Genomic DNA, 13,315 nt, shown 5'->3' with positions numbered 1-13,315 from the left:
CTGAAGGGCCGCATGGACTGTGGAAACCTCACTGTTCCAAGGAGCACTGTGTCTCCTTTCCTAATACTGAAAATGAGAATACCATTATCTTCTCGCTCTAGCTATCTGAGTTGGCTGTTGCAAAGCTTAAACGAAACAACCGAATAGAAAAGAACTTTGAAAACACAGGATTGGGCATGCAAATAAGGGATCCCTCTTAGAAAGAGAGACCACTTATAAATTTATGATCTTCCTTAGCTTGAAGCCCTGCGACCTGGCAAATGGAGTGGGCTCTAGAAATAATGTTCGCCTTGGATCGTCCCTTGCCAGTGAGTTGAGCTGCCTCTAACAGACTGCAAGGGAGCGAGCCCCATACCAACAATACCAACTCTGCTTTCAGCTCCAGGCTTGGTACACACCCCCTGCTTTGGTTTATCCTCTTAGCTGTGGGTCTGCTGAAGCAAAAGTCTCATGCCCAGCTGTCATGACTTATGATATCAATTGCACCCAGCAAGCATCCAGGTGGACTGAAAAAGGCTGTCAATCCTGGGTGTTTTTACAAACATGCATATCCTTGGTCTCCTGCAGGCCCAGGGCCACAAACAAGCACCTTCAGCCCTGAGAGGTGCCCTTGGGGCAAAGTGAAATGCACAGGAGTAGGTTTGGAACCATGAAGAGGACAAAGGGAAGATGGCAGCAAAGAACAGAACAGCAGAGGCAGGGAGAGAGGAAAGGTGGGCACGGGCAATGGGAATGGGGAACCCGTCCCCTCAGCCATCTGGAAACCCCTACAGCCCTAAGCAGCTTCTCTCTAAGGGTCTTCAACTCCTTGGGAACTATGATCCCTTTGAAAATCACTCTTTAAAAATATGCATGCACAGATATATGTACCATCTTGCCCACAATCTCCAAGGAATTCTAGTCTTCCTCCCCCAACAACTGATCTGAGACTGCAGCCTTATCCAGGCCCTGCCCATCAGGGCTGGACTGCCGGGCTGGAAGCAGGGGGAAGGAATGAATGCCAGGATGCTGCTCTTGTCTTCTCACAGTAACTATTTCCCTCAATCACTGCTTCAGGAATCGATCCAATAAAAAAGACAAAACTGGGGCACCTGGGTGGCTCAGTGGGTTAAAGCCTCTGCCTTCAGCTCAGGTCATGATCTCAGGATCTGGGATAGAGCCCTGAATGGGGCTCTCTGCTCAGCAGGGAGCCTCTTCTCCCTCTCCCTCTGCCTGCCTCTCTGCCTACTTGTGATCTCTGTCAAATAAATAAATAAAATATTTTTTAAAAAGAAAAGAAAAAAAGACAAAACTGTAAGTGCCCCCAGGCCAAACAGGTAGAAACATAGACAAACAGACAGACAGGTAGACAGATGATAGATGATAGATAGATAGATAGATGAAAAAATAGATAGCTAGCCTTCCACCCCCCACAGAAAATACGATCATACTGGCAGTGTGGACTCCCTTTGCCTCTACCACAGGACTCTTATAATTACCACAGCTTGAACAAAATCCACCAGATGTCCATTTGCTCTTGGAAAAATAATTCCAATCGGATAAATTTCTCAAAAGGTGATAATCCTATACCTCTGTCTAGCCAAATCAGTCTGTCCGTCTGCTTCTCCTGGCTGCAATCTGCCTCCATGTAGGAATTTTCCATCCCCCTCTAAACGTAATGTCATGCAGAAGACTCAAAGGGAAAGGTAAAAGGATTAGTAGATTGATCGATAGAAGATATTAATGCTCTTTCATGTTGGGTTGAAGAAGGATTTGAGGTCATCAGGAGAGAGGGTAGCAAGAGAATAGACCTCAAGTATTCAAAAGACTCTCTGGATTAAAATCCTATTAAAGTCACATCAGCTTCTCCAGGAGGCATTTTAGAAAGTTGGGATTTCTTTAACATGTCACCATAATTAACCTTCCCTTAAGCTGTTTTGGGTGGGGACCTTTAGCAATTAAGAAACTGGAAACTTTCATTTTCTATCACCCACATGGCCTTTTGAATGGTTTAAAAACGAGAGTGGAAAGTGGTTTAGCCTAATTGATTCGAGGGGTTCAGCTCTCCCACTTCAACCTGCTGTCAAACTCGCTCCTGATATCTGAGCCCCTCAAAAGAAATGGCATTTTTGTCGAGTGAAAGAACCAAAGGTTCAGATCTACCATAATGATATTCTTCCTCTAATTATTCTCACACTGAGTCCCATGGAAAGAACAGTTCTGCAAAGGGATGGTTGTTTTCCTTTGAAGGATCTGCTTCTGGGCCCAGACTCCAGGTGACAAAACCAAGAAACCCAAAGAACCACCCCTCTCTGCTGGGGCAAGACTGTGTTGTTTCAGCACCGTTCTGTTCCATGGACACTGGGGTCAGGAAACTGTGTCAGATGTGGACAGCCAGTAGGGGCTGGAATGATCAACCACATGAATAAATGAGATGAGACACGTGTTGTTTTCAAGGGTTAGTCTTACCAGGATTGTCTTCACTAAGTCATGTGTCAACTCAGTTGACATCTGGCCAGCCCCCTGCCAGAGTCCATCACCTGCCCTCATCACACCTGTCCCTGGACTATTCACCTGGGTGTCTCCTCACCCTTGTTAGCCTGTGAACACCTTCAGAATGGGTAGTGTTGAGCCTTTCTACCCCCAGCCCCTATCACGATGCCTGGTGCAGAGTGGTGCTTGACACAGGCTTACCCGTAACCATACAGAATTCACTCTGTGCCTTAAGGCAAGTCATGGCCTCAGTCTTTTACAATGAAAAATTAAAGGGTCTGTTGGGCTGCACGACCTCTGAGGTCATTTGGCAGTTCTCAGAATCTCTGAAAAAGTTGTTGTGTACAGGCTGGCTTTTCACGGCTCCTGTGCTGGGGTCATGATTTGTAATAACAATGAAGATAACGGTAAGAATAGAGAACATCTATTAAGCCCTTAATCACCATCTGCATGGTTCTCGATGCTCCACCAGAATTATTTCATTAATCCTATGAGGCCGACTCTTGTTTCCCCCATTTGAAACAGTGGGAGATTGCGAACTTCAGTCATTTGCCCAAAGTCACACCCAGTGTAGTGCACCTTGGCTCTGGAGTCTGGACTCCTAACTATTCTTGCACGTTTCCATTAAGAACTTCCTTTCTGAGCCTCCAGTTCAGGCTGCCCGCCCTTCAGTTGATCTACATATGTCTTCCCTGGCTCCCCAAGGAGCTGCCTGCCTGCTCGTCAATTGCTTTGATTTCCTATCCCAGGACCCCAGCTGGCCCAGCCTCCACCTGCTCTAAGCAGAGGCAGAGTTTGCCCCAGGATCCGGCAGGCCCTTTGTCCTGAGGGCCTGCGGCTCCTGTTGGGAGCAGGTGGCCGGAAAAGCAAGAGAAGGCGTTCATCAGTGAAGCAGCTCGGGAGGTGGAAGGGAAGGAAGGCAAATACCGTTGATCTCAAGAGGAATTCCAAGTGCCTGCCCTTCAGTGACCTGAGCCCGTGGGCTTGGCTTTCTATGCTCTGCAGGGGCAGAATCCGGGAATAAACTTCCCTGTCTTGGTAACAGCCACAGGAGGACAAGGGGAGGAAGAGAAGAGAGATCTCCTAGGAAGGCTTTGCAGGTATCTTTTAGAAAATGTTTCAATGGTCTGTACAAAGAAGTGGGTCTTCTCTCATTTTAAGGCATCTCTGCCAATTAAAATCTTATTTTCAGCTACAGAGTTTGAAATCATCTTAGGTCCCAGTCTTCACTGTTCTGGCAAAAAAAAAAAAACTTTAATAGTAGAACAAAGTGTTTTGATTATTGAGGAAAAAAGAAAACAGTTCATTTCAGCAATCACACTACTAAGTATTTACCCATATGAGTTAAAAACCCATATCCACACAAAAACCTATATATGAATGTTCATAATGGTTTTATTCATGATTGCTAAAATTTAGAATATATAAAATTACAGCAAGAGAAATAAAATTACTAATAGAAGGAATAGTTACCTTAAGGAAGTGGGGAAAAAAAGCACATTTATTAAATGTCTAAAATGCTAGGTACTCCTTTAGGTCCCTAACATACTTCCTCCAGCTTAGTCCCCTGCCGTGGTCTACAAGAATAGACACTACTTTTGCCAGTACTTTTTTTTTTTTTTAAGATTTTTTATTTATTTATTTGACAGACAGAGATCACAGGTAGGCAGAGAGGCAGGCAGAGAGAGAGGAGGAAGCAGGCTCCCCGCTGAGCAGAGAGCCCGATGCGGGGCTCGATCCCAGGACCCTGAGATCATGACCTGAGCCGAAGGCAGCGGCTTAATCCACTGAGCCACCCAGGCGCCCCTTGCCAGTACTTTTTGAAGAGAATGTCAAGTTGCTTGTGTTGCAAAATCCCTCTGCTCCTTACCTGTGTCTTTTGTCTTATCCCGAGAAAGCTCATGGACAGTGGCCCCGATGTCATGCCTCAAAATCTTGATGATGTTTGCCAGGACAGGCATGCTACGTTTATCCAGATAGGTAAAAAATTCATATTCATCTTTCTTTAGGCGTGAAGGTCTGGATTCAATGTGGGTCAGGTTTATATCATTCTCCTGGAAAAGAGAAGTGGGAGTGTGAAGGGGACAGTCACTGGAATTAACACAGGCAAAACACACACAACTAGAGGAAGGCCTGGGTGGCTCGGTTGGTTAAGCATCCAGCTCTTCATTTCAGCTCAGGTCTTGGTCTGAGGGTCGTGAGTTCAAGCCCCATGTTGGGGCTGGAACCTACTTAAACACACACACACACACACACACACACACACACACACACACACAACCAGAGCAAAACACGTAACACAATAAAATGCAGAGAGAGAAAGAACAGGACTTTTTTTTATATATATAAGAGTAGAAGAAAGTCCTTAAAATAACAAAAGTTATTTACTTGTCTGTGCAAAACCAAGTAATAAAAGGTGGAGGAAAAAGTGCAAATGCTACAGAAATCTGCTAAAGGCTTAGAGTTGCAAACCTAGGGTTTTGGTTTGGTCCAAATGCCTAGGGCAGAAGTTGGTAAAAATGTATACACAGGGAAACCTCCTTTCCCAAATGAAATCCCCTGGAATCTCAATAATAATATCTCAGTAAATTAATAATACAGAAGCAACATTGCCCAGCTTAACTAGGATCCCCAGGAATCAGGCTTATTGGGTTTAAATCAGAGTTCTCATATGGATGATAAGATTAGACAATTTACTCTCATGTTTCTAGTGCTCAGTTTTTCCATCTGTAATTTAGCAGTATTAATGATACCTGCTTCATAAATGTGTTGGGAGCATTGGTTGACATGTGTATGCATAACCCCAGGTATATGGTAAATGCTCAGTAAAAATTAGCTAGTATAAAAATGGTAGTATAACTATCATTCATATTTTTATATAATTAATTTTTATTCAGGTTATACAACAAATATAGGTAGTACCTCCCAGGTACTGATCATCCTTCCAGGTGGTTGGTATATATCAATGAGCAAAACAGACCAAGATAGTTTCCCTTATAAAGCTTACATTTAAATTGAGGGAGACAAATAACAAACATAAACTATAACTAACTGATTTATGTATTATTTTGTAATGATTGTAATGAAAAAGCCCAAGGGAAAAAAAACACCAAGCAGAGCATGGTGAAGGGGCTAGGCAGTCCTGGGGGGGGGGGGGGCAGTGAGGACAAACTGTAGAACTAAATAAGGTGGACACATGAGGCTTGATTGAGAAGGGAACATTCATGTATATGTGGGTTTTATTAAAATAGCCGCCGCTAAAGCTACTCAGCTTCCATGTCTTTGGCTATCATGTTTTAGCTATCATCAGTTTTGTCATGAAAAAGAAAAAGTCATTTATGTAAATTGATCCTCAAATTTAAATATATGGTAGTCGTCTGCTTCTTTTTTTTTTTTTTTATTTGTTTATTTACAGCATAACAGTGTTCATTGTTTTGGCATCACACCCAGTGCTCCATGCAGTACGTGCCCTCCCTATTACCTACCACCTTGTTCCTCAACTTCCCACCCCTTCCCCCCCACCCCTTCAAAACCCTCTGGTTGTTTTTCAGAGTCCATAGTCTCTCATGGTTCATCTCCCCTTCCAGTTTCCCTCAACTCTTATTCAGAAAGTCTGATTTCATCTACAGACTGCCCTTTGTGAAGGGAACCAAGGAATATGCTCTACATTTTCTTAAAACAAATAAATAATAGGGGTTATCCCAAACATTTAAATAAATAAAATAAAAGAATCAAACTTGATTGATTCTATAATTCCAAAAAATGAAATTCATGTATCTTGTAATTCAGGAAGTATATTAGGGGGGTGGGCAAAGGGTAAGGGAGAGAGAAAATCCCAAGCTAACTCCACACCAGTGTGGATCCTGATACGGGACTCAATCTCATGACCCTGAGATCATGACCTGAGCCAAAATCATGAGTAGGACGCTTAACCAACTGAGCCACCCAGGTGCCCCAGGAAGCATATCTTTATCCTTGATCGTTAAAGGCATGTGGTTGAAGAGAAAACATGGAGAATTACAATGATGACACCTTTTTGTTTTGATTATCACCTCACAATTTAGAATTATGCTCCGTGGCCTTCCTAAAAAGGCTTTGAGGAGGTTAAGGGAGTTGTAAAATGTGAAATCAGAGATGATGATGCTTTTCCAGAAGTGGCTGGAGAGTGTTGGTGTTCTGACCCACAATGCCTTCCTGCCAGGGATATCATGAGAATTTTGCAAATATCAGCTTTTATCATTATTATTACTAGTGTGCAAAGCACAACAATAAAAAGTTCTGGGTATGGCAAACACAATAAGTAACCCCACACATGTACTCTTACTGTACTTTCTTCCTCATAATCCCTGAGGGCACATGATAGAGCCATTGTTCGTGCACACCAGCTTAAGAGAACCCAGCCTGGACAGTGATGGCCAGGAAGCCCAATGTGAGGGTCCCAACTAGAGAGAGAGTGTGTGTGGAGGAGGGAAAACAGGAGAGATGGAAGTTGCTCTGAAGCTTTCCATAAAAACAGAGGTAACTCCCTAAACAAAGCAAAGAGCAATGTCATCCTTCTTGGCTCAGAAAGAAAGAGAAGCTCCACCTACTATTTGCCCAGGTTGAAAGTTTAAAAGAAGGGATAACCTGTTCCTGCCTTGTGTAAAGCAGAAAATACAGCAAAGCCAAGAACCAAGAGTGGACACACCTCCGGCATGCTTGTTTGCAAGAATAGAGCAGATGGTGGAAGGGGGGTGAAAGGTAGGAGCCGGAGAAAGGGCTTGAAGACAGACTATAGGCTGCTGTGTTCAACACCAACCTTCTGCCCTCTGCAAAAGCACTTCCAGAGAGAAGCCTCTCACTTTAGGAATAGCCATAAAACCACATAGGCCCCATGACTCAGTTTTTATAAGGCTGGAGATCAAACTTATGGGGAAAAAAATTCACCAAAATTCATAACCTAACCAAACTCCCCACAAAAGGGGAACAATTAGGAAAATTATGGTGGAATCACTCAGTGGAGAGTATGCCACCTTTGAAAAGCAAATAACATTCACAAATCAATCAATATGATACAAAATGTTTAGAAAATTAGAAGCTTCCACCTGTTAATCCCCTTCACTTATTTCTCCTGTCCCCCAACTCCTAACCCTAGGAATAATAATAAGTCATGGGCATGTAATGTACAGCATAGGGAATTAGTCAATATTATTGTCATACCTTTGTGTGTGACAGATGGTATCTAGACTTATGGTGGAGATAATTTTGTAATGTATAAAAATATCAGAGTCCAGAGTGCTAACTGTAATGTATAAAAATATCAAATCACTATGATGTAGATCTGAAACCGATAGACTGTTGTATGTCAATTATACTTCAATTTAAAAAAAAAAAGCTTCCTCTGCCCTTCAACCCCTCACCCAACTCATGCTCTCTCTCTCTTGCTCTCTCTCTCTCTCTGACCAAATAAATAAACAAAATATTTTATTTATATATATAAATGTAAATTATTTATAATGTAATTTCATATGATATACAATGGTATTATGTATAATATAATTATATGTCACATATAATTATAAATTAAATATTTTATTTATTTATTTGGTCAGAGAGAGAGAGCACAAGCAGGGGGAGCAGCAGGCAGAGGGAGAAGAAGGATCCTCGCTGAGTAAGGGAGCCTCATGCAGGACTCAATCCCAGGACCCTGGAATCATGACTGGAGCTGAAGGCAGACTCTTAACCGACTGAGCCACCCAGGGGTCCCAGTAAATAATATCTTAAAAAAAAATAGCAAAAACATGCTTAAAGCAGTATCAGTAATCACTCTAAAATATGTTAACAGTAGTAGTCTATAGACAATGGGCCTACAGATGATTTTTGTTTCTTTCTATTTTTTTCATCATAGTTCAACTTTCCTAAAAACAACACTTACACTGTTACAATGAAAAATTAATGTTGCTTCTTAAATGGTTACAATGACAACCACTTGGGAAAATACTTACAATGCATTTAAGTATGTGATAATTATAACATGTTTTAAAAAAACTATGCCCAGGTCAAAAAAAAAAAAAGAAGAAAGAGAGAAGGAAAGAAGGAAAGAAAAAAAGAAAGAAAGAAAAAAGAAAGAGGACTAGAATAAAATGCATCAAAATGAGTCATTATGAGATTATGTACAACTTCTATGTATTTGTCAAAAGACTTACAATATTACACCTATAATAAAAAGAAAAATATATCTTTTAAATGTGAGCAAAGTTTTTGGCTAAGAACACTCTGCCAAACTCTCTAAGCTATTTCTTTCCCATTTGAATCAATTTGTCAATAATTAATTCTCAAGTTTGGCATGCAATTTGCTTATTGGAGTTTTTCCAACTTAGATACCAATAATCTTGGTTGCTAAGAGAGACTTTAGAAATCAACCTTCAAACCTGATTATGATCATAGTTACCTTTTAGTAAATGAATTTTTATTTTTAAGCAAGGGGTCTGGGTAGGTTTACAAATGGACCCACATACATTCACCATATTTTTGGGTGAGGGACAAAGAAAGAACTCTTTCTGTTACTGACATGGACATCAGGGTGGAGGCAAGAGAAGTTTAAAGCTAAACATTTCGAGGACAATTTCATGATTTGTCCCATAGCAAATCTACATATAAAAGATGACAGTGTAACACCTTAATTAATTAGGACTCTTGAGCAGAGAGTGTAGAGACTCAGAGAAAAATAAACTGAAATGAAAAGCCTCTTTTAATAAGGATTGCCCACGGGGTTCTTGGGTGGCGCAGTTAGTTAAGTCTCTGCCTTCAGCTCAGGTCATGATCTCAGGGTCCTGGGATTGAGGCCCGCGTAAGGCTCTCTGCTCAGCAGGGATCCTGCTTCCCCCTCTCTCTCTGCCTGCCTCTCTGCCTACTTGTAATCTCTCTCTCTCTCTCTCTCTGTCAAATAAATAAATAAAATCTTAAAAAATAATAATAGGGATTGGCCAGAAATCCCTTTCTGTTCCCATCCTTAAGAAAAACTTTTCTACAGGGGCCTTGGTCAGTAGTGAATAAAACTGCAGATACACAGAATTCCCAGTGGTGGAAAATGGACTTGCCCTTCTGGATCTCTTCAAGTTTGGGGTCCATTCTTTCTTCTTCCATTTCATTCCTCAAGAAAAGGGGGAATGGTACAAAGAGGAAAGGTGGGCTTTGGAAACTAATCTGAGTTCAACTTCTGGTTCTGCTGCTCACCACCTCCGTATACATTCGCTGGTCATCCTGAACTCTTATTTATTTATGTTTAAAATAAAGACAATAGTATTACCTGGTAGCTCAGTAAGAAAAAGAGAAAAGCAACTCACACCATTTTGGCTTCGTTGATGGATACCCAATAAGGACTTATGATACTTTGCTTCTCTCAGCTTGGTATGGATATACATGTCCCTGACAAGGAGGCAAAATGCATTATGTTTTATGAGCTCTTTCACCCTTTATTATTTGCTTTACCCTAAATTTTTCTCAGCTTCTTTCCTGAAAGCATGTTTTAAAAAGGAGAAGGAAAAGTTGAAGATATTTTCAGATGGGATGAGGCTGGAAAAGGAGAGAGCTTCTGGACCACTCCATGCTGTTGCCTTAGAATAAACTTCAAAGAGTTGTGTTCTGACCTATTCCAGAGGTTTCTGGGGGCAAATCAAAGACATTCACAAAGAATGTCCCAAATCATTGGTCTGAAGTAAACAGGAGCTTTCAGTAATTCATTCATTCAAGTACCTTCCATGTACCAAACACTGTCCCAGTGCTGGGATACAACAGTGAACAGAATGGGAAAAATCCATGCTCTTCTGGAGGTCACATTCTCAAAGCAGGAGACAAACAGTAACTATGAAAAACAAATAGAATATACAGTCTTCGGATGGAATGGAAAAAATCCAAACCAAAGAAGGATTAGATATTCTGGGGGTGCCATGAAGGTGCTATTTTAAACAGTGTGGTCAAGAAAAGCTCAAGAAATAAACAGGTGACATTTAAGCACAGATCTGAAGTCAATGAGAGAGCAAGCTGTGAGCAAAAGAGCAAGTGCAAGGGTCCTGGGGCAAGACAGTGCACAAGATGACTCAGAAACACCAAGCATGCCAGAGTGTCTGGAGCAGAATGAGCAAGGCAGAGGGCAACAGGACAGGAGGAAGAGCAGTAACTGACAATGACCTATCAGCCATTATCTGAACTTAGTTTTTCACTCAGAGTAGTAATAAGAAGATACCTACAGTAGGTAATGAGGAAGAGAAGGTACATTTGGGGACTCATGTTTTGAAAAGAGCACTCTGGCAGCTGTTTTAATAATAGACTGTAGTGGGGCGCCTGGGTGGCTCAGGTGTTGAGATTCTGCCTTCTCCTCAGGTCATGATCCCAGGGTCCTGGGATCAAACCCGGCATCAGGCTCCCTGCTCAGCGGGAAGCCTGCTTCTCCCTCCCTCTCTGCCTGTTTGTGTTCCCTCTCTCCCTGTGTCTCTCTCTACCAAACAAATAAGCAACATCTTTGGAGAGGAAAAAAAAAAAAAAAAAGAATAGACTGTACTGGGTCAAGGGCAGAAGCAGAAGCAGTCTGGAGACCCCTACAATATTTGGGGTAAGAAATGACAGTTACAAGGATTTGAGAAGAGATTTTACAGAGATGCAGGTAGGGCTTCTTATTTACTGATTCCCTTCTATTTTACTGATCTCCTCTTGGGAGAGGGCCAGGAACAGCCCTGGTTGAGCAAGAATCTGGAAACTGAACCCACTGGGATGAACAGGAAACCAAACACATTCAGGAAAGCATGGGAAGCACAATTAAATTCTAGAGTGGGCTCCAGATTATTCCCCACCCTGCTCTGGAGGAGAGTTCTTGGTCAGGTTCAGCCTGGACTGTCAGCTGGATTAACACATCCTGAAGACCATCTTTTGGGACATGATGTTGCTTGATCTGGAAGAACCTTTGTTGTAATCTCTGGGCCTTCTCTTCCCTCTGTCTTCTCCCTCTTTGTTAGATTATTTCTTCTCTGCCCTCCCCTCCATTGGGTTGGGGTTGCATCCAACTCAGAGGAGACCCCTTTCTGGAGAGATCTGGTGTAGCAGCTTAATCTAGGCTCTTTTCGAGGCTTTGGAGAGTAGACCATTTTTGTTCCTGTGTTCCTCTTTGTACACCTTTTCTTGCCGACAGGATCATAAAATGAAAAAGGACATGTTTCAGTCCAGGGCTCCTGAAGAGCAGTCACAACTCATGGACCGTCAGGGGGGTCATGGCCTCTTTAAATTTTCACCACTTGAGAAATAGCAGCACAGAGCTTACTGTTTGAACTTTTCTGAAGGGTTTCACAACTAAAAACAGTGCCATTTTTCAATCTGAGGTTCTTCTAGTCAATACATAGTCACCTGACCTGTACAGAAAGTTAAATGCATCACCATCTGTATGGGCAAATAATGAAGGCAACCTAATGTCCACCAACAGGAGAGGATCAAGTATAGTCACACCATGAATGTGCAGAGGGGGGAATAAATGAGCCAGAACACTAAGAACTTGAGCAAATCTCCAAAGCAACATTCACCACTCTGTCATCAAGAAGGAAAGTACAGATGAGAAGTTACAATACGATTCCAATTTTACAAAGAGTCAAAGCTTGCAAAACGAGGCCATACATTGCTAATGGGTAACTAAATATAGCAAAGGCTAAAATGACATGTGGAGTAACATCGAATTCAGATTAGTAGCTACATCTAAGGAGGAAGCGCATGGAGAAGGGTATCCAGGGACTTGGGTCACTCATGCAATGTTTCATTTCTTAAGCAGGGAGTGAGTTGTGTGGGTGTTCTTTCTATCATGATCAATAGTGGGGGCTTGAAAGAATATTTTTTAAAGATTTTATTTATTTATTTATTTATTTGTCAGAGAGAGAGAGAGGGAGAGCGAGCACAAGCAGGCAGAGTGGCAGGCAGAGGCACAGAGAGAAGCAGGCTTCTCGCTGAGCAAGGAGCCCAGCGTGGGACTGAATCCCAAAACCCTGAGATCATGACCTGAGCTGAAGGCAGTGGCTTAACCCACTGAGCCACCCAGGCATCCCTTGAAAGAATATTTTAAAAGTCATCTGTGTTAGAAGATTTTTTTTCCTCCACTGGAGGTCAAAGCTCTTCTTATTTTGATTAAAGCAGCAATGTTCCTGTAAACACTTGTACCGCTCACGACTGTTCGGGACTTATGGCCAGAGGGGTAAAGGCAACACTCAGGGGTCACAGGCAGGACCTTAAAGTCCAAACTTCGGGTAGTAAACATGGCACATGAGCCTAGATGTGTCCCTGCCTCTTGCAACCCAGACTCAGTCCCCAGAAACGCTGAGGTTGGCAGACAGAAAGGCTGTGAGGATTCTGTTACCTGACCACTTGTTTATTCTCTCCCTTCAAGTTATTTGTTTCTTTGTTCTGGAATTAAGGTTTCCCTTCCTCTCGCCTGGTCATCTTCTTCAGGTTTCAACTTAACCACGACATCTGCAAAAAACCTTCCCTGGCCAACACTGCTTCATGGAACCCTGAGCTTCTCTCATTTTTGTAGGGACAGAGAATGGCTATATGACTCACCTCAGTCTCCCCAGCACCTTTATAAGGTCCGATAACAGTAGATACTCAAAAAATATTAACTGAATGCATAAATGAGAGAGATTGAACTCACTGAATATCCAATGGGGAAAAGGCATGAGTCATCAGGGGACAGGGAGAGTATAGGAAGTGAAGATGACCAATATTGACTAGGCATTTTCCATTTGTTTCCAAAAGCCCTGCCCGCTGTGAAAATGGAAAGTAAACTCTGAAGTGGTTTTGGCCCTAAGTGTCTAGCGTTAGGCAGCTTGCT

At 42.3% G+C, this 13,315-nt stretch overlaps 1 protein-coding gene across 1 annotated transcript in view; it reads right to left on the bottom strand.

The window, feature by feature from the left end:
• Positions 1 to 13,315, bottom strand: part of PAH (phenylalanine hydroxylase) — a 69,101-nt gene that overhangs the window by 44,445 nt on the left and 11,341 nt on the right. The window contains exon 3 of the mRNA XM_046012589.1: positions 4,343 to 4,526. Within this exon, the coding sequence (XP_045868545.1) occupies positions 4,343 to 4,526 (184 nt within the window). The remainder of the gene's footprint in view (positions 1 to 4,342; positions 4,527 to 13,315) is intronic.

The sequence above is a fragment of the Meles meles genome, chromosome 7, assembly GCF_922984935.1.
Source record: "Meles meles chromosome 7, mMelMel3.1 paternal haplotype, whole genome shotgun sequence".
Taxonomy (NCBI): domain Eukaryota; kingdom Metazoa; phylum Chordata; class Mammalia; order Carnivora; family Mustelidae; genus Meles; species Meles meles.
The sequence above is the reverse complement of the archived record's forward strand: the minus strand, read 5'-3'. Positions and strand labels throughout refer to the sequence as shown.